Source organism: Sus scrofa, chromosome 7, assembly GCF_000003025.6.
Source record: "Sus scrofa isolate TJ Tabasco breed Duroc chromosome 7, Sscrofa11.1, whole genome shotgun sequence".
In the NCBI taxonomy this organism is placed as follows: Eukaryota; Metazoa; Chordata; class Mammalia; order Artiodactyla; family Suidae; genus Sus; species Sus scrofa.
The window spans coordinates 97222307-97242997 of record NC_010449.5 but is presented as its reverse complement, the minus strand read 5'-3'; the positions used below and the strand labels follow the sequence as shown (position 1 = coordinate 97242997).

The window sequence follows — 20691 nt, the reverse complement described above, 5'->3', positions numbered from 1 at the left end:
CTGTAAGAGAGTAAAAACAAAGATGAATAGTTACTACTGAGTAACAGGAAAAATAATTCACACTAAGTGAAAGGTTTACAATGGGGGGGTGGGGAATGCACTGCATGGGTGTGTCAAGGACATCTAGTTCCAAAGCAAGAGACATGCATCGACTGACAGATCTCATTTATATACTGGCCTTGGGATGGCACTATGGCCATGTGATGATGCTGGGACTTCCACTACGGCAAACTATAATTGCCATAGTGACTGAGCCAAAACTATGATTGAGCCAAACTATGATCTGTGTCATCACATATTCACTAGTCAGTAATGGTGGACTCTATAAGCACAGGGAAGTCAGAGTTGGTAGAAGCAAAAATCTTGTATCAGTCAGCTGGCCAAAGTATAGGCTGAAGGCTCAAGTTGATGTAAAAAGGATGGAGTTCTACATGGAGCTAGAACCTACTCAACCAGGGATTTCCTGGGCTTAAAATACATCTCCTGTGATGAAGGAAGACTGAGTCTCCAAACAGGGTGGCAGCTACTGTGGACATTCTACTCTATACTGAAGGTTCCTGTTGAAAGGTGGTTTTATATAATAATTTACTGGGTCCCCCCCCCTTTTTTTTTTGTCTTTTTGCCTTTTCTAGGGCTGCTCCTATGGCATATGGAGGTTCCCAGGCTAGGGGTCCAATTGGAGCTGTAGCCCGCCAGCCTAGGCCAGAGCCACAGCAATGTGGGATCCGAGCCACGTCGGCAATCTACATCACAGCTCACGGCAACGCCAGATCCTTAACCCACTGAGCAAGGCCAGGGATCGAACCCACAACCTCAAGGTTCCTAGTCGGATTCGTTAACCACTGTGCCACGATGGGAACTCCTGTGTTCCATTTTACTATGAAAAGAAAATGGGAATAATACAGTGAAAACAATAAAAACTGTGTCATTTGTTAAAATCTAATAAGGAGTTCCTGTTGTGGCTCTGTGGAAACGAATCTGACTAGTATCCATGAGGACACAGGTTCGATCCCTAGCCTTGCTCAGATTAAGGATCCGATGTTGCCATGAGCTGTGGGGTAGGTCACAGATGCAGCTCAGATTTGGAGTTGCTGTGGCTCTGGCATAGGCCAGTGGCCACAGCTCTGATATGACTCCTAGCCTGGGAACCTCCATGTGCTTCGGGTGTGAAAAGACCAAAAGAAAAAAAAAAAAAAAAAAATCTAACCAGACAAACTCCTGATCTGGAAATGTATTTATTTGGTGATCTTAATTTAGACTAAGGTAAATTATATAGTATAATTTAATGGTATGGAAACTAAAGAAATTTAAACAAAATTTGAGGAAAAAATTACATCTTGGAAAAACCACAGATTTCATTTGATGCTGTGTGACAGAGATTAAGAATGGCTTGGTTTTTTGGGGGTTTGGGGGTTGGCCATGCCCATGGCATGTGGAAGTTCCTGGGTCAGGGACCCAGCTGCTGCAGTGACAATGCTAGATCCTTAACCCACCACACCACAAAAGAACTCCAAGAATGGTATGCTTTTAATTTAGACCAAGATCCAGATGTTTACACTCAAATTTAGCAATGGCACTTTATGGGAAATGTAAGAATTTGTCATTTCTGTTTTCCTCCTTGTTTTATTTGGGAAATATTCGAAGACAGAGTCACAGCTAGCTGGCAATCACTTACACTGGTTCTTGAGTTCAAGAATGTGAACTATGTGAACAAGGTGGCTCTGGAACCCATCTGGGTTCCATAACTTCATAACTTTAGTTCACAACAGGTACAAAAGCCCTGGGGTCTCAGCTGGGCCTACGCAAAAGTCCTCCGTCTGATTCTCAGAAGGCCTGGCTACACTGAGGGAAACCTGAATTGTCCAATCTGAAACATGCAAATGAGAGTTAACATGTTGTTCTTCATATATTTTCCATGACAATTTCTGTTTACTTAATTTGGTTGTTCTCTGACACTCTTGATAAATTATTTTTATTTTTAGATCGTATTTACAGGATTCCAATTAGAAGGGCATCAGGAGTTCCCGCTATGGCACAACGGGATCAATGGTGTCTCTGCAGTGGCAGGGACGGGGGTCTGATCTCCTGCCCAGCTCAGTGGGTTAAGGATCTGGCATTGCCACAAGTGTGGCATAGGTCACAGCTCTGACCTGGTTGCAGGATTTGCTTCCTGGCCTGAGAACTACATACGTCACAAGGCGGCCAAAAAAAAAAGTGCATGGGTAGATTCTTACAGGTCTCATCTACAATGCATGGTGATCTTTAAAAAAAAAAAAAACAATTTGGAATGGCCAATACTGTTTTAAGGGTTGCTATCCTTTTTTCCTTCTTTGGCATCTGAGGACCCCTAAGGAGTCAATACTCCTCATTTAATGGAGGAATGGTCAATTAGTACTCAGACCCTGAATGAGGAAGAGGATGAAGCCTTGAGCCTTCAGGGGCTTAGAGTTTGAGAAACAATGAAGGTACTGGAGGATGTGATAAGGCTACCTTACGAAGGAAAAGTGGGGCATGAGCAGTGGGAATGCCTTGATGAAAGGAAAATGATAACGGTAACAGTAAAGGAAACACAAAAAGTAGTGTGGCTCAAAGTTGTATTTGTAAATACACAAGGATCCACGAGGAAAGAGTGATAATGCGGGGTTTTCAGCTACATCGAAGGGCAGCACGTTCCTCTTGATGGTATTAATATTTTTCTATTAAGTGTCTGAGGCTTCCATTATGAAACCAGGTACTCAGGGCCTATAGGCCCTTTGTGTTCTCCCGAAGTGAAGGCCAAGTTTTCCTTTGTTTTTTAAGGCAGCTTGTGTTACTGTCTGCCTGGGGCTGTGAATGGGCATCGAATAGACAAGAACACACTGAAACCAATTCTAAGTTCAAGAGAACAAATGCGCTATTACTGGACTTTATGCATAACAAATCTGATCATGTCACATCCCATTTAAAACCATGCAGTGGCTCCCTAGTGTCCCCAGGATAAAAATCATGTCCTATAAGGTCCTTCCAGCTTGTTTCTCCTGCTCTCATTTTCCCATTCTATACCCATCTCTCCATTCCCTGTCCATCACACTCAACCCTTCGTGGCTCCAGAGTTGGGCATGCTCCTCTCACCTTCTGCCTTTGTACACATTCCTACCTTTACAACTATTAAATTTTGTCCAAGCCCTCCCATTTCTCCAGCAAGATAACTGCTACTCGTCCCTCAGTCCCAACTTCAACTCTAAAACTTATTTCCTGCTTTCTCTAAGACTATCACTACTACCCTATACAAAAATCGCCAGTTTACTGATCTGTTGCCCTTCCCATTCTAAACTCTATGTACAGCACAACTCCCAGGGCACCCTCTACATAGCTCTAAAAGGCAGAGGTCTGAACTCTGACAATAAGCTCTTTGAGGCAGAGACTGTATTTTGTTTACAACTGCATTAACTAGTACACAGCACAGTGCCTTGCACAAAACAGGTACATAGTATTTGCTGAATGAATTAAATTTTTATACATCTGACATTTATTTGGAGGAACATGGAGCTTCAACAAAAAACTGTATTTAGCAGTAGGGAGAGAAAAACATTTCTTTCTTTCTTTTTTTTTTTTTCTCTTTTTGGCCTTACCAAGCCCCAGCAACGCTGGGTCCTTAACCCTTAACTGGGGAACTCACTCCAAGGTTTCAAATATTAAAAAAGAAAATGTGTTGGGCATTTGTTTGTCAAGTTAATAATTTATACTAGGTACAAAGAGAAGGGGGTGATTTTCCTGAACTATTTCAGAGCAACCCAACAGTTAATGAAAAGTTATTTCTTTTGTAGAAGAATCATAGTTAATAAAAACAGAAGGAAAGAGAATTAGGCTACCACTATTTTGCAAGGAGATCTAATGAAAAAGCAGATCTAGCCCATGATCGGTAACGGCTGCCAAAACTTTTACAGAATCCAATCTTGAGATCAGTAAGAGGGGAACAACCAAATACCATGTGTCTCCTGATGCGACGTAGTAGGAAGCAAGAGATATTCTTCTATGAGATATTCTTGCCAAGGGGAAAAAACAAACAGAAATATAATCAAGCTTCTAAATTTCAGAAAATTAACCAAATTTTAGTAAATCTGTGGATAGAGAAATGGGTCAAACAACAAAAGGAGTTGGCCCAAACCAGAATGTTGGAAATTCTACAGGAAAAATAACCCAGTTCCTTAAACAGATAGCCATACTGAAGAAGAGGGGGAGGACTATTAGAGATGAACAGAATTATCAACCAAATGCAATGTAGAGGCCTTGTTTGAATCCTAATTCAAACCAACCAACCATAGAGATATTTTTGAGAAAAAAATTTAAAAGGCTAAGTATTAGAGGATATCAATAAATTATTGATAGTTTTGTTGGGTGTCATAGAGATTTTATACTTTTTTGTGTGTGTGCCTTTTTTACAGCCACACCTGAGGTTCCCAGACTAGGGGTTAAATAGAAGCTGTAGCTGCCAGCCTACATCACAGCCACAGCAATACCAGATCCAAGCCTCGTCTGAGACCTATACCACAGCTCACGGCAACACCAGATCCTTAACCCACTGAGCAAGGCCAGAGATCAATCTGCATCCTCATGGATGCTAGTCGGGTTTGTTACTACTGAGCCATGATAGGAACTCCAAGATTTTATACTTTTGAAAAAATCTTTACCTGTTAGAGGTATATACTGAAAATATTTACAGATAAAATGTCTGTGATTTGATTTACAACACTCCAGTGCAAACAAAGCATCAACAAACAGAAGAAGGGAAGAGATGAGAATAGCAGAAAGTTAACTGTTGAAAATGGGTGATAGTACATGCGTTCATTACACTATTTTCTTTTCTTTTTTCTTTTTTTTTTTTTTTGTCTTTTTTCTTTTCTAGGGCTGCACCCTCGGCATATAGGAGGTTCCCAGGCTAGGGGTCAAATCAGAGCTGTAGCTGCTAGCCTACACCACAGCCACAGCAACACAGGATCCAAGCCACATCTGCAACCTACACCACAGCTCATGGCAATGCCAGATCCTTAACCCACTGAGTGAGGCCAGGGATGGACCGCAATCTCATAGTTCCCGATCGGATTTGTTAACCACTGCGCCACGGAGGGAACTCCTACGCTATTTTCTTTCTCACTATATATACTCTTTGAAAACTTCCATAATAAAAAAATTTAGTAGATAAGTGAAGAGGGGAAAAAATAAAGGAAAAAGCAGTTATAAAATGGTTACCAGGAGCAGATGACTTAGGAAAGAACCAATGATACCAAATAGCAAAAACTTTCTTTCTTTCTTTTTTTTTTTTGCTATTTCTTGGGCCGCTTCTGTGGCATATGGAGATTCCCAGGCTAGGGATCTAATCGGAGCCGTAGCCACCAGCCTACGCCAGAGCCACAGCAACACGGGATCCGAGCTGCGTCTGCAACCTACACCACAGTTCACGGCAAACACCGGATCCTTAACCCACTGAGCAAGGGCAGGGACTGAACCCGCAACCTCATGGTTCCTAGTCGGATTCGTTAACCACTGCGCCACGATGGGAACTCCGCAAAAACTTTCAATATCATATAAGTAAAACTGGAGTTCCCTGGTGACTAAGCAGGTTAAGGATCTGACCATTGGCATTGCTGTGTGTGGCTTGGGTCACTGCTGTGGCACAGGTTCAATCCCTCGCCTGAGAACTTCCACAGGCCCCAGGCATGGACAAAAAAATAATGATATAAGCAAAACTGAGATGATGGGTCACAATGATGAATAGAAGGAAAGATCCTGGTAGAAAATTAACATGCACACCCGAAGCCTTGTAATCCTGGGTATCCTCAGAAATATCACAGAAAACTTGAGAATATTCAATACAGTATGCTGAGTCACTTGAATGCTATAATAGCTGATTCTGGCCTAAAGGTTTTAATGAAAGGAAAAGGGAAAAGATGAGAGAGCACCGTGAAAGATACTATAACACTGAAGGGATCCAGGCTGTACAGGTTTTGGCATAAACTTATGCATATGAAATGAGCTCACGATGAGGTCATCCACCTCCATGACACAAGACCAATAAAATATCCTAAGATTCTAAAAGCCCAACTGGTTTTCACTCTGTTTTCTGGGTCAGAGCCAAAAACATAGAGTTAGGAGTGCTTAGAATCAACCTAAAGCCCTCTTTGACTTAGATGGTATTATTCAACAGGCAAATGAACACATTCCTATATGCCCAATTGGTTCAGCCTGGCGTGGCCTAGGCAACTGACCCTACTAATGAATGATCATTGTTTTTAATGATTTAAGGACCATTTGTCCTAGAATGTTATTTATGAAATAAAAGCAGCATCAGCATTCTTTTCTGGTGCATCGTATTAAGGGATCTGGCGCTGGGCCGCTGCTGTGGCACGGGTTTGATCCCTGGCCCAGGAACTTCCACATGCTTTGGGCATGGCCAAAAAATTAAAAAATTAAGAAAGAAAAAAAAAAAGGCAGCATCCTTTTCACAAGTGAGGCAGAGAACAGGAGGCGTCAATCTCATTTAGGGCATGTGTATAAAGGAAATTAGGACTGAGAGTCCCAGCTGCGACTGACCCTCTCCCAACTCAGGAGACCCTAAGACTCAGGATCCTTTCGAAGCTGGACCCAAACACATCTTAAGGGAAGATATTCTAGTCAAAGTTTCCAGGAAAGGATCCCCAATCATTTGCCAAATTAATCTCCACAGAAACAAAGTAAGGGCAAGAGACAGTTTTACCTCCTGTGGATTCACGGCAGTTAAGACAGAAACCTCATATGACTGCCTCCCTGACTGCATGGTCACCAAATGATGTGTCACATCAGGCACTGAAGACAGGGGACGTGGGGATCCTTCAGCAAGCACCTCTGAAATGGCAGAAAAATGTTTCAGTGCAAACTGAATCCACAGATACACTTACCTTCATTATCAAGTCAGTAAGAACTCTAAAAACTATTTCCCCCAAAACTGAATCTCATGGTCCTGTATTTCTTACAAATTAATTTCTGTCTGATAAATGCTACTAGTGAACTTGGAAAGTATTACAAAAGGGAGATGGGAAGAAAAGGCAAGAAATCTCAATGCAACAGTTGACCATTTTTCAATATACAAATTTAGAGTAATACTAAATTTAATCCAGTACTACTAGCTGGATTAAAATTTCATATAAAACAGGTCAAAAGCTTCTTAGGCAGGCAAATCAGGGAAGCAGAGCCAACCTTTAAGGCAGTTAGCAATGATATAAATAGCGCAATATGTGCAGGTCAGGAACTTAAGTTCCTACTCATTGTCCCATCCTCCCTTGAAGCTTTCTTCCTTAAGGCTGGCCAAGTAGCTCCATGCAATTTCTGTGCCTCCTGCTTCATTTATCAACTGAATCATTCATGCAACAGAAGAAGCTTACTGTGGAAGCACACTCTGGGCCTAGCAGTTACACAGACAATGTCTTTATACCCAAAACTGACCGAGTGAGATATGAGTAATGAAAACAGGGTCTCAGACTGATTAAATGTCATCAGCAGGATCACCACAAAAATCTTCTGGGAATAGTTTACACACAAAAGCACTTAGCTCTCAAATAAATTAAAGAGTATCTTCTAGGGGCTTTCTAGCTTATACCACATCACTTGACGTTTGCTTATACACTATCTTCTTGTCACTCAATGTTGTTTCCCATGTGTAAGTTTTGACTTCTCAACTAGATTTTGAGGTCCCTGTCTTCTACTTTTATCTTTCCCATGGTGCCAGGCACACAGTAGGCACTGAATAAATGCATGCTGACCTCACCTGTTAAGTTTTTCAGAGAAGAGGGACTGGCCTGTGTAACTTGGGTGAAATTTCTATACCAGAGAGGAGCAACTGTTTCCTAGAGAGCCCTTTCTTTTCTCCAGAAGATATGGCTTTTGAAGGTATGGAGAAATTGCTTTAATTCTCCTCTGTAAAACCTGGTTATGTTCTGTTTAAATGTTTTAAAAGTTAAGTTCTTCCATAACTGCAATAGGAAAGATAGAAATAGTTGGGCTAGAATGCTAGGAGATTATGGATAATTTTCTTCTTAAAAATTTTTTTGTTACATTATCTTTTCAATGAAAAAATTTTTTTTTTACAGATCCATTGTCTACCCCAGAGACAAAGAACACAAATGCTATTGAATCATACCATTTCCACTCAGAGGAAATGAAATTAGCTAAAATCTCCAATTCAGCGACAACCCCATTCCTTAGTCCCTAGCTGCAGGCATTTTCCCCAAATAAAGGAGAGTTGAAAGTCTTACCATCATCAACTCCTAGGATAGAATTGGTATTTGGAAGGTCCAAGGGCTCTCCACCAAGGCTGGGCTGAGAATTCATAGACACCAAGTTTTTACTGGTTACTGAAGCCTCTTCAAGCAAATTACTGCCCATTAGTGGCTCAGCTGCACAGAGAATAGGATGTGAAAGACATACAGCAGTCAAGGCTGTGCCTGGTCCCCATTTTCCTTCACAGGAAGCTGGACTTTTCTTTTAGAACTAGAAGTTAATCTGTACCTTGAAAGCCATCTCCTATTTCACTTACTTTGGGAAAGCAAAAATACACCTAGGGAGTTCCCGTTGTGGCACAGTGGTTAACGAATCCGACTAGGAACCATGAGGTTGCGGGTTCGGTCCCTGCCCTTGCTCAGTGGGTTAAGGATCCGGTGTTTGCCGTGAGCTGTGGTGTAGGTTGCAGACGCGGCTCGGATCCCGCATTGCTGTGGCTCTGGCGTAGGCCAGGGGCTACAGCTCCAATTTGACCCCTAGCCTGGGAACCTCCATATGCCGCGGGAGCGGCCCAAAGGAATAGCAGGAAGACAAAAAAATTAATTAATTAATTTAAAAAAAATACACCTAGATGCCTCATGGATAAATGTCCTTGTTCATGACCAGCATATGGATAATTAATATATGAAATGGTATTCCAAGTACTCAGAAAGGAGTACTTGGAATAAGACAACCAATTAAGGAAAGATATGGAAATGAATAATAAAAATCTATTTTCAAACTTAAGTTAGGGTAAACGAGGAGTCACAACAGAAAAGTAAAAAAATACTTGGCGTTCCCACTGTGGCACAACGGGTTGGGAATCCAACTGCTGCAGGCTGGGTTGCTGCAGAGGCCCAGATCTGATTCCTGGCCCAGTGCAGTGTGTCAAAGGATCTGGTGTTGCCACAGCTGAGGCTTGGATTTAATTCCTGGCCTGGGAACGTCCATATCCTGCAGGTGTAGTCATACAAAAAAAAAAACCACACAAAAGAAAAACTCTTGTTATATAGAAATCTTGATCATAGTGATACTCAAATCCTGGTTCATGGGTTAGCAGAGTTACTATCAAACTCATTAGCGGAACTTTTAAAATTGCAGATGCTGTGATTTCATTTTCCAAAACCTCATTTATCAGGTTGTTTTGTAGGCTGGGGGGGGGGGGGTGGACAAGCGATACAAAATAGGCTTTATTTTTTATTTCTTTTTTTTTTTTTTTTTGGCCTTTTTGTCTTTTGTTGTCTTTTTAGGGCCGCACCCATGGCATATGGAGGTTCCTAGGCTGGGGGTCTAATCAGAGCTATAGCTGCCGGCCTATGCTACAGCCACAGCAACTCGGGATCCGACCCAAGTCTGCAACCTACACCACAGTTCACGGCAACGCCAGATCCTTAACCCACTGAGCAAGGCCAGGGATTTAACCCGCAACCTCATGGTTCCTAGTCAGATTCATTTCCATTGTGCCACCACAGGAATTCCCAAAATATGTTTAAAAGCTTGCGAATGATTTTACTGTACAGCTACACTGCAAACCACTAGTCCATCAAATGAGACCAGCCTCTCTACCCAAAGCAGAATCAGAAAATTTCCATATCAGACACTCCAGTTATTTGGCTTGTTGAACCCCCCAAATAAAACCCTCCACTATACCCTCTTCTTACCAGTTTGTTCTTGCTCTTGACTCCCAGCTGCTCCCATCTGCAAGTGATGCTTTCTCATGTGCACATTCCTGCTCCCACTTTGAGAGAAGGTCTTCCCACAGACTTGACACTGATGTGGCTTCTCTCCTGAAACACAGACCAGGTTAAGACAAGGGTGCCAAAATGACAGGGTATGTTTCTGACAGCAGGAGAATGGACTCAAGCCCTAGATGGAGAAGCCCTTAGGATGTTAAAGTAAACATTAAGAGGCTGCTCCTTCTCCCATTCCGCATCTTCCCCCAGCCTCTCAACCTTCCGTGTGTGAGAGAAGGCTGGCAGAATACACCAGGAGGGCTTAGCATGCTCACTGCTCCCAGTTTCTGGTACTTTCCAGACCCGCTTACTACTGCTTTCACCAAACGACTTCTCAGGTAGAAGATCACACAGAATATTTACTTCCCTTTTCCAGATAGTCTTTCATGGATCTCTAGAACATGTACTATCCTCAAGGATTCCAATACAGGATTGATTCATCCTAAGCCTTTATCCCATTTCCTGCCACAACTCTCAGTCTTCAGCATTTGCACTAGTGGTTCTTCTACACAGTGATCTAAACTATTCCCAACGTCCTCAAGGCTGAAACCCTCAATCTCTACTCCACCTACCCAGACAACTACACTTGGAGCACAGTCAAAAACTTATGCCTACAGGGGACTAGTAGGTAGCAAAATTAAGTGAAATGGCCAGAAAATTTCCAGTAGAGGCAGGAAGCTGGTCAATGATTGCCTGGATCTGGGGGTGGGAGCAAGAACTGACAGCAAAGGGGTTGAAAGGAACTTTTGGTGTGATACGAGTGGTTCTAAAACTGGATTGTGGTGATGACTGCACATTGCTATATATTTTCTGAAAATCACTGATGCGTATATTTACAATGGTTGAGTTTTAAGGTATAAGCATTATATGTTCAAAAGCCGTTAAAAAATAATTCTAATGGATTGAAATACAATGATTATACAGGAACACATGAATTCAAAATAATACTAATGAGAGAGAAAAAGCAGTGAAAATGATACTACTGGAAGTAACCAGAGCACCAATTATTATTCTGAAAACTCACAATTAAAAGAATTACACATTTTTCCTGCCTTTTGTGTGCAAGTTACTAAATAGGCCCAGTTGATAGAGACCAATTACACAGAATTCCAGCTAATGAATGTGTATGAATAACAGAATTAGAAAAATAACCATTTTACAACCCTAATGAAATAAATTCAGACCACTCAGACACCAGAGATAAAACCATATGGCAAAAGACTGCTAGCGAATGTTACAATTCGGGGATCAGGGTGTTATCATCTGAACTGATCAGTTTTGACAACGAAGCACTGTGTGCCTCCTGATGTGATGCAAAATGAAACACAACCGCCTATACAATAACACATCCTTGCCCAAATCTTTGAACCTTTGAAGCTTTTAGGTCTTACTTCTACTTATAAGGAAATATAAAGGAACAAGTTAAATGACATAAAAGGAAGCAAACCAACAAATCCAGAACGTGGGATGAACTATATGACTGACTTTGTTGTGCAATAAGTTTATAGCATGAAAAACAAACAAAAAAAAGCACATGAAGACAAATCTGTTTTTTTTCTTTGCTTTTTAGGGCTACATGTGAGGCATATGGAGGTTCCCAGGCTAGGGATGGAATCAGAGCTGCAGCTGCCAGCCACAGCCACAGCAATGCCAGATCCAAGCTGTGTCTGCAACCTACACCACAGTTCACAGCAATGCCGGATCCTTAACCCGCTGAGCAAGGCCAGGGATCTAACCAACATCTTCATGGATACTAGTTGGGTTTGTTTGTAACCCGCTGAGCCACAATAGGAACTCCACAGACAGATCTAGATTGAAGAAGACTTACTAATCAAGTGCAACAATTGGATCTTGTTGAATTGTGATTTAAATAAATCCACTTTAAAAGACATTTTTGAGACAAGTGGAAAAAAATTAAACACGAACTGGGTCTGAGATAAAACCAAGGAGTTATTATTAATTTTGATAGGTATGATAACAGCATTACCGTTATATGAAAAAGTATTTTTTCTCTACTTTTATGTATTTAACAAAATTTTATATAATAGATAAAAATAAATAAATGACAACACTCTAACCAAGCAAAACACATGTGGAAGTCCACATCTCATCCACTGGTATCAGTGTGCTACCTCTGCTTAGAATTTGTCATTGTATTAAAAAAAAACTGCTCTGCCTCTAGGATCTCAGTTCTGAAATTCACAGCCCTAACTGACTGTATCTCTCCAACCCCCTTGCTCCCACTGAATTGCTTTGCTGTCTTGATCATGAATAACTTCCAGTTCCTTCTCGCCACTCCTCCCATTCTGGCTTCCTTTTGCTTCCCTTGGCTAGCCATTTGAACAATTACCTGATTCCATTCTAGAATCTCTCTCTACTTTGAGTTCACCTCTGCCTTGGCTAATCTCTGCTCTGAATAACTTCCATGGACCGTATCTGATGTAACTTACAAAGCATCCAGTGTAGTGCCAAATAAATTCGCTGATCTCAGAAAAAGGTCTCTACTAGAAAGTAGCTCAATGGCTCAGTTAAAATAACAGGCTTTTTTTCCCTTAATTATATGACCCTTTGAATGCAAGTATTAAGGGCCTTTATTGTTGATTCTGTCATGATGAGGAAGAAAATTTGTGGTCAATGTTTCTTTTTATATTTTTTTATACCACACTTCCATAATCTTTTATCCTTTTGGCTCTCCTCCTTCCCTGCCATCTATGAATGGCACAGGTTCTAGTACCTGAGTGAACCACCAAATGCTTTCGAAGACTAGAATACTCAGCAAAGGAACGGCCACATCCTTGGGCTTCACAGAGGAAAGGCTTCTCTCCTAGAGACAGAAAATGAGATAAAGACTCAATCTTCTGATGCATTGACTACCAATCTCTTTTCTTATCAATCTTTTCCTGCTTCCAACACCAGATCCAAGCCGTGTCTGTGACCTACACCACAGCTCACGGCAAACGCCAGATCCTTAACCCACTAAGCGAGGCCAGGGATCGAACCCGCAACCTCATGTTCCTAGTCAGATTCGTTAACCACTGAGACACGACAGGAACTCCTTATTTTTTTTTAATTTTTTAAATTTTTTCTCTTTTCTAGGGCCGCACCCAAGGCATATAGAGGTTCCCAGGCTAGGGGTCTAATCGGAGCCGTAGTCACCGGCTGACGCCAGAGCCACAGCAACGTGGGATCCAAGCCGCGTCTGCAACCTACACCACAGTTCACGGCAAACACCGGATCCTTAACCCACTAAGCAAGAGCAGGGACTGAACCCGCAACCTCATGGTTCCTAGTCGGATTCGTTAACCACCAAGCCATGAGGGGAACTCCCACATAATTCCATTTTATAAAAGCAAACAAAAATGTTTAGTCAGAGGTACACAGAAAAATCTGTAACAATGTATTATCAGTAGTTATATCCTGATAGTGGCATTATAGATGATTTATTTTCTTCTTCATGCTTTTCTTTTTTTAAAATAGCTTTTAAATATATATACATATATATTTATTTATGTATGTATTTATTTTTGCTTTTTAGGGTCACACCTAGGGGGTGAAATTGTAGCTATAGCTGTCAGCCTACACCACAGCTCACAGCAATGCAGGATCCCAGACCTACTGAGCGAGGCTGGGGATCGAATCCTCATTCTCATGGATACTAGTCAGATTCATTTCTGCTGCACCATAACTGAACCCCTCTTCATGCTTTTCTTTAACTTTCATTTTCTACAGTATTACTTTGTTATTTTAAAAATCAAAGATGGAGTTCCCGTTGTGGCGCAGTGGTTAACGAATCCGACTAGGAACCATGAGGTTGCGGGTTCAGTCCCTGGCCTTGCTCAGTGGGTTAAAGATCTGGTATTGCCGTGAGCTGTGGTATAGGTTGCAGACACGGCTCGGATCCCGCATTGCTGTGGCTCTGGCATGGGCCGGCGGCTACAGCTCCGATTCGACCCCTAGCCTGGGAACCTCTATATACCGCGGGAAGGGCCCTAGAAAAGCAAAAAAAAAAAAAAAAAAAAAAAAAAAAAAAAAAAAAAAAAAATCAAAGATGCACAGTGAAAACTGAATAAGGTCTGTAGACTGACAACACAGTTAACGTTTTGGTTTTGAAATTGTACTATGGCTACATAAGATGTCACTTTTGTGGAAAGCTGGGTAAAACATTCAGAACTCTTTGTACTCTTTCTGCAACTTCTCATGAATCTATAATTATTTCAAAATAAAAAGTGAAAAAAATCAGAGAAGCAGTCACTATCTTCCAAGGGTCACAAGCTAGTGAGATATAAATGTATTTATAAATAACTTTAATGTAAATTCCTATACAAAGAAGTGCTCTATGCATTCAGAAAGGGGAAAATTTCTCTTTTTTTCCTGCCTTTTTAAGGGTCACATCCACGGCATATTCCAGGGCTAGGGGTCAAATTGGAGCTACAGCTGCTGGTCTATACCACAGCCATGGCAACACCAGATCCAAGCTGCATCTGCAACCTACACCTCAGCTTGTGGCAATGCTGGATCCTTAACCCTCTGATCCTTAACCCACTTCGAGAAAGGGGAAGATTTCTTATTATGATCTTTTTTTTTTTTTTTTTTGGCTGGGCCCATGGCATGCAGAAGTACCCAGGCCAGGGACTGAACCCATGCCACAGCAGTGACAATGCTGGATCCTTAACCTGTTAGGTCACCAGGGAAGTCTCATGCTAACTTTTTTTTTTTTTAAAAGAAGCTGAATTTAAGTTGATTTTAAAAGATGACTAAGATGAAAGGAAATTTCAGGCACAAGGACTAGTAAGAGCATAGCCTTCAAACTGAGAGCACTGAGAGCAAGTTCAGAACATGACAAGTGTGAAATAAGTACATATATTGGTCTTTGCCCCTGGTTCCTAATGCAGAGCTCTTTAAACCGTTGTAATTTTTTAAGTAATAAGAGTACCAGGATCATCTTTTGTTCTAACATTTGATCTTTGACTATGTTTCCTGACAGAGAACCTTGGAACTTCCTGGGTGATAGCAGTGTCTCTTGGTGGGCTCCTGGATGGGGGCTGGTCATCAGAATGACCAAGCAGAATTTTCAGCCCTACCCTCATTTTCCAGAGAGGAGAGAGGGGCTGGAAATTTAGTTAATGATCCATGGTGTCTACACCATAAAAATCTCTAAAGTACCAGGTACAGAGAGCTTCCAGGCTGGTAAACACATCCATGTGCCGGGAGAGTGGCACACCCCAACTCCACAGGTAGAGAAGCCCCTGTGCTTGGGACTCCTCCAGCCTTCACTCTTTCTATCTCTTCATCTGGTTGCTCATCTATATCCTTCATCATATCCTTTATTAGATAATAAACTGGTAAACCTAAGTGTTTCCCTGACTTCTGTGAGCTGTTCTAGCAAATAACTGAATCCAAAGGGGAGGGTCATGGGAACCTCCAACTGATAGCCAGGTGACAGAGAAGCTGTTGAGTAACCTGGGGACTTGCTACTTGCAATTAACATTTGAAGTAGGTGGCAGTCTTGTGGGATTGAGCCCTTAACCTGTGGAATCTGATGCTATCTCCAGAGAGTGTCAGAATTGAGTTAAACTGTAGATACCCAGCTGGTGTTGCAGAGAATTCCTTTGTGTGGGGAAAAACATGGCTGGTGTCAGAACTGTTAAGAGTAAGACAATGTGAGAGGCTAAAGGGGAAACACAGAAACTCAGTAAGTAAGCTTGCATGGTGACAATACAGGAGCTCGGCCTTGAAGGAGAAAGCAGTGCAGCTCTAGATAACACTATCTTTCAGTGATTCATTTAATGTTAGTGATTTTCCACTGGTCTATAACTTTTTTGAAAGTATATATCTATATATTCTCACACTGATCCCAAAATGCTACACACTCAAAAAGTTGCTGAATGAACAACATACTCACACATATGACAGAATAAATGGCAGGAAAAACAGAAAACTCCAGTTAATAAAGTTAAATGTTTAACAAGATGAACTCAAGAACCTCAGGAAAAGGAGATTTTAAAAAATATTCATTGGAATCTAATGACATAAATCTCTGCATCAAGCTGGCTTAGGGGAGACTGCCTCTGTATTTGGAAACTAAGAGTATAGTGATTTTGCTGAGATAAAAGAAGAGAAAGAGGTTCAAGAGGCATGAGCCAGTTAACCCTGAGTTCAAATCTTGGTACTAAGGCTTACAGTACGGGGGAGATATTTAATCTCTCTGAAAATCAGTTTTTTACTTATAAAATTAACATAATACAATTTCAAAAGATTATTCTGAGGGTTAAATGAAATGATTCAAGTTAAATATAAGAAGTACAGTGCCTAGAATGTAGTAAATCCTCATGGTAAAGCCACTAAAATTGGCAGCTTTAATTACTATTGTTACTACTGAAGATCTGAAGTCAATTTTTTTTTTTTTTTTTTTTTTTGGTCTTTTTAGGGCCAAACCCATGGCATATGGAAGTTCCCAGGCTAGGGGTTGAATTGCAGCTGCCAGCTACACCACAGCCACAGCAACCCCAGATCTGAGCCGCATTCACGACCTACACCACAGCTCATGGCCAACGCTGGATCCTTAACCCACTGAGCAAGGCCAGGGACCAAACCCATGTCCTCATAGATACTAGTCAGGTTCCTTAACCACTGAGCCACAATGGGAACTCCTTAGGTCAATTAAAAAAAAAATTTATTATGGTTGATTTATAACGTTCTGCTGTACAGCAAAGTGATCTAGTCATGAATATATATATTCTTTTTCTCATATTATCTTCCATCATGTTCTATCAAAACTGACTGGATATAGTTCCTTGTGCTATATAGTAGGGTGAGGTTGATTCTGACATATGAGATAAAATGAGTTGTCAGCAATTGAAAATAAAACCTTTGGGAGTTCCCGTTGTGGCACAGCAGAAAGGAATCCAACTAATATCCATGAGGATGCAGGTTTGATCCCTGGCCCTGCTGAGTGAGTCAGGGATCTGACATTGCCATGAGTTGTGGGGTAGGTCACAGATGCAGCCTGGACCCCATGTTGCTCTGGTTGTGGTGTAGGCCAGCAGCTGTAGCTCTGACTGGACCCCTAGCCTAGGAACTTCCATATGCTGTGGGTACAGCCCTAAAAAGAAAAAAAAAAAAAAAAAAAAAGAAAACCTTTAGATCAGAAGTCAAATACTAGCTCTGCCACTTCCTAGCTGCATAATGTTGGGCAAGTTACTTAACTCTCTAACCTTCTGTTCCTCCATCAATAAACACACTATCTAAAGCATGAAGGTACCCTGAAGATTAAAGAATATATATATGCTTGGTATATATTAAATTGCCTCAATTAATGCTAAAATTTATTATTATATTAATTATTACAATTCAATGTGTGAGGCATCTAGGAAGAAGTGATTAAATTAAGGTCTGAGATTGTAATGAGAGAGTATAACAAGAAAACAAGAGAAACCCCAAATTCTGAAATTGGCCAATGATTAGGAGATTAACAAGGGAGAGCTGGCAAGAGTCAGAATGAAGACAGAAATTCAGGTTATACTCTGAATAAAAGAAAGCATTTTAACAGATGTTTAGTTTCAGAGTTCCTGTCACAGCCTAGCAGAACGAATCTGACTAGCATCCATGCAGGTTTGATCCCTGGCCCCACTCAGTGGGTCAGGAATCCGGTGCTGCTGTAGCTGTGGTGTAGGCCAGCAGCTACAGCTCCAAATCGACCCCTAGCCTGGGAACCTCCACATGCCTCAGGTGCAGCCCTAAACATTAAAAAAAAAAAAAAGTTTACTTTTATCTAATGCTACAAATTTGACAAGTGGCACAAGGATGAAGAATTACTGAATTTAATGAGGCGTAGTGAACTCTAGTAGGCATCTATTCAACTAGATGCTTTTCTTTTACTTTCATTCAAAATCTTTCTTGGAGTAAGTACTGTTTCCTCTTTCAAGAAAGAGCTGAAAACAGAGCTATTCTACCCTAAACATATCCAGTGGTAATGTCAATCTAGAGGGACTCAGTGACATGCCCAGAACAAATGTAGCTTCAGCTTGGGTTTTACTTTATTTTTTATTTTTTTTATTTTTTTTATTTTTTTTAAGGGCCACACCAGTGGCATATAGAAGTTCCCAGGCTACAGGTCTAATCAGAGCTGTAGCTGCCGGCCTACACCACAGCCACACCACCACCAGATCTGCGACCTACACCGAAGCTCATGGCAACGCTGGATCCTTAACCCACTGAGCAAGACCAGGGATCGAACCCGCATCCTCATGCACACAAGTCAGATTTGTTTCCACTGCATCAAAATGGGAACTCATAGTTTCACTTTTTAAATGCCATTTAATTGTACCTGCTGTCATTTTAGCAATGCAAGAATAAATGAGGAAAAGAAAGAGAAAGTGGCAAGAAAGTGGAGAAAAACAGTTACACATCCTAAGGTAGTAGTCTGGGTTCAGTGATTAATCTGGCAAGAGACTTAACACAGCTTGGCCAAATGGCTTGGAACGTCACCCTTAAACTTTTAGGTTAAGAAGTCAGGGTATATTTATTTTGCTCCTTTGATATTAATATGCTGTTTGACCCAGAACAAGTCACTTCTCCACTCTGTTTCTCAGGTTGTGAGGCTCTAACAAAAAAGCAAACTTAATCTTAACTTTTGTATTTCCCCCTTATCTTACCCCATTTAGTGCCTAGAACAGGATCTGTGTGGTCTGTGTAACTCAATAAACATTAATGGCCTAAATTACAACCGTGTAACATTTGAAGATATTTGGAAAGACTCATTTTTGTCCACATCTCATCATATCACTATTACCAGAGATGGTCTTATAACCCTTCCTACTTAAGGTTACTAGGGGCCAAAATCAATACTGTCCGTTCCTCACACAGAGGTGACAAAAAAACTTGACTGAAAGAACTGAAAAGGGCCATGAGGCATTAGAAAAAAAGAAATCCCATCTTCAGAGTTATAGCAACAACCCCAACCTTCATTTCCAGTCCCATCTCAGAGCCTTTCCTAAGGATAGCGCGCAAGTGCTGAGCCAAGCAGGGGGCGAGCTGGGGGAACGCTGGCGGTGCACACACCTGTGTGGATGCGCAGGTGGTTCTTCAGGTTTCCTGCTGTAGTGAACTGCTTCCCACAGCTAGACTCGGGGCACATAAAGGGCTTCTCCCCATTGTGGGTCCTCATGTGCACCTTCAGCCTCTGTAGTACATAGAAGCTTTTCCCACAACCTTCTGCAGGGCAGATGAAGGAGCGGTCGTTTCTGGGGGAAAAAAAAAATCACTCTTTGCTAGAGAGGACATGTCAAAGCTCCTACTGACACTCAAGACTGACAGTAACCCCCAAATCTGGAAATAGAAGAATCACATGAAGTTTGTTAAAACTAGATGCCCTTCTGCTAGAAATACTGATTTCAAAGGTTTAGAGTGGGGCCTGAGCCTATATATTAGCTTTTTTTTTTTTTTTTTTTTTTTTTTTTAAAGTTCTCTAAGAAATCATGTTTTCTGGATTTTTTCTTAATGACCACACCTGCAGCATAAGGAAGAAAGCCCTCAAGTTGGGGGCTGAACTGGAGCTGCAGCTGAGGCCTACACCACAGCCAAGGCAACACAGGATCTGAGCCACATCTTAACCTACACTCCAGCTTACAGCAACACCAGATCCTTAACCTGCTGAGTGAAGCCAGGGACTGAACCCGAATCCTCACAGAGAAAATGTTGGGTTCTTAACCCACTGAGCCACAAAACAAGCTCTAAGAAATTATGTTTTATAATAAGATTTGAAAACTCTTGCTCTAAGACATTTATATGCCAAATGTCTTATTAAATATTTGTCAAGAACAAGGTAAATGAGACAATACATGCATTTCTATTAAAGAACAAAAGACATCCTAAGCATAAGTGAGCTGGAGCCCCTGCCTTCCTTTAATTTGTCAAGTAGCGGAACAAGTTTCTTCAGAAGCATCAACATTCTTGAGCTCCAAGTATCAAATCTCAGATTTGCTCACCGATGAGTTTTCAGGTGGTATTTGAAATGAGCTGGCCACACAAACGTCCGGTCACACCCTTCAACTGTACACTTGAGCTTCTTCTCCACTTGAGGAAGGGGTCCAGAATCTTTGGGCTGTCCATCACCAGAACCAAGGTGGACATTTTCTCCTGTAAGAGAGTCACATATTTATAATCTAGGGAAGGAGTCTGCTCAGATACTTTGGGTCAAACAATAAAGCCACTCCCAGGGAGTGTAATTAGATTATCTATCTTCGTCTTTCCCAGCTCTCTTTATATCCATCTAACAACAGAAGTGAGAGTGCTCTACATCCCCATCACCCCACTTACTCCGCCTCCAAAACTTCCAAAACTATCATGCTTTGTTTCACAAGAGAAGGCCCTTTGGCAAATGTTAAGAAATGTTCAAAATATTCATATCAAAAAGCAGAGTTAAACCTATTTCACATTAACGATTGGTGAGGAAGCAGGTATATCAACACCAAGAGAGGGGTGCTACAGAAGATTACTTAAAGCTCTAGGTAATAAAAACTTGTATTTGAGGAGGAACAGCCAATCTGGCTTAGTTAGGGACTTAGAGAAGTAATTTCTTTTGTAGATGACCATTCTCAGATTTCTATTTTCTGAAGTCAATTTGACTGATTCTACCATTTTAGAGAATAAGAATTATCTTCTGATTTCTACCTCTCCTTAGTTACAA

General features: G+C 41.2%; 1 protein-coding gene across 2 annotated transcripts in view; it reads right to left on the bottom strand.

Annotated features, from left to right (window-relative positions):
* Nucleotides 1–20691, bottom strand: part of ZNF410 (zinc finger protein 410) — a 48714-nt gene that overhangs the window by 3690 nt on the left and 24333 nt on the right. Inside the window, exons 6-12 of one of the 2 annotated variants that reach the window (XR_002346015.1) lie at nucleotides 19991–20141; nucleotides 19065–19246; nucleotides 12739–12828; nucleotides 9933–10058; nucleotides 8268–8408; nucleotides 7781–7985; nucleotides 6734–6861 (exon numbers count right to left, since the gene is read on the bottom strand). Coding sequence is in view for 1 of the 2 variants with exons in the window: in XM_003128661.4 (XP_003128709.1) it covers nucleotides 6734–6861; nucleotides 8268–8408; nucleotides 9933–10058; nucleotides 12739–12828; nucleotides 19065–19246; nucleotides 19991–20141 (818 nt within the window). In the remaining variant the exon portion in view is untranslated. The remainder of the gene's footprint in view (nucleotides 1–6733; nucleotides 6862–7780; nucleotides 7986–8267; nucleotides 8409–9932; nucleotides 10059–12738; nucleotides 12829–19064; nucleotides 19247–19990; nucleotides 20142–20691) is intronic. The other variant, XM_003128661.4, reaches the window with a different exon arrangement.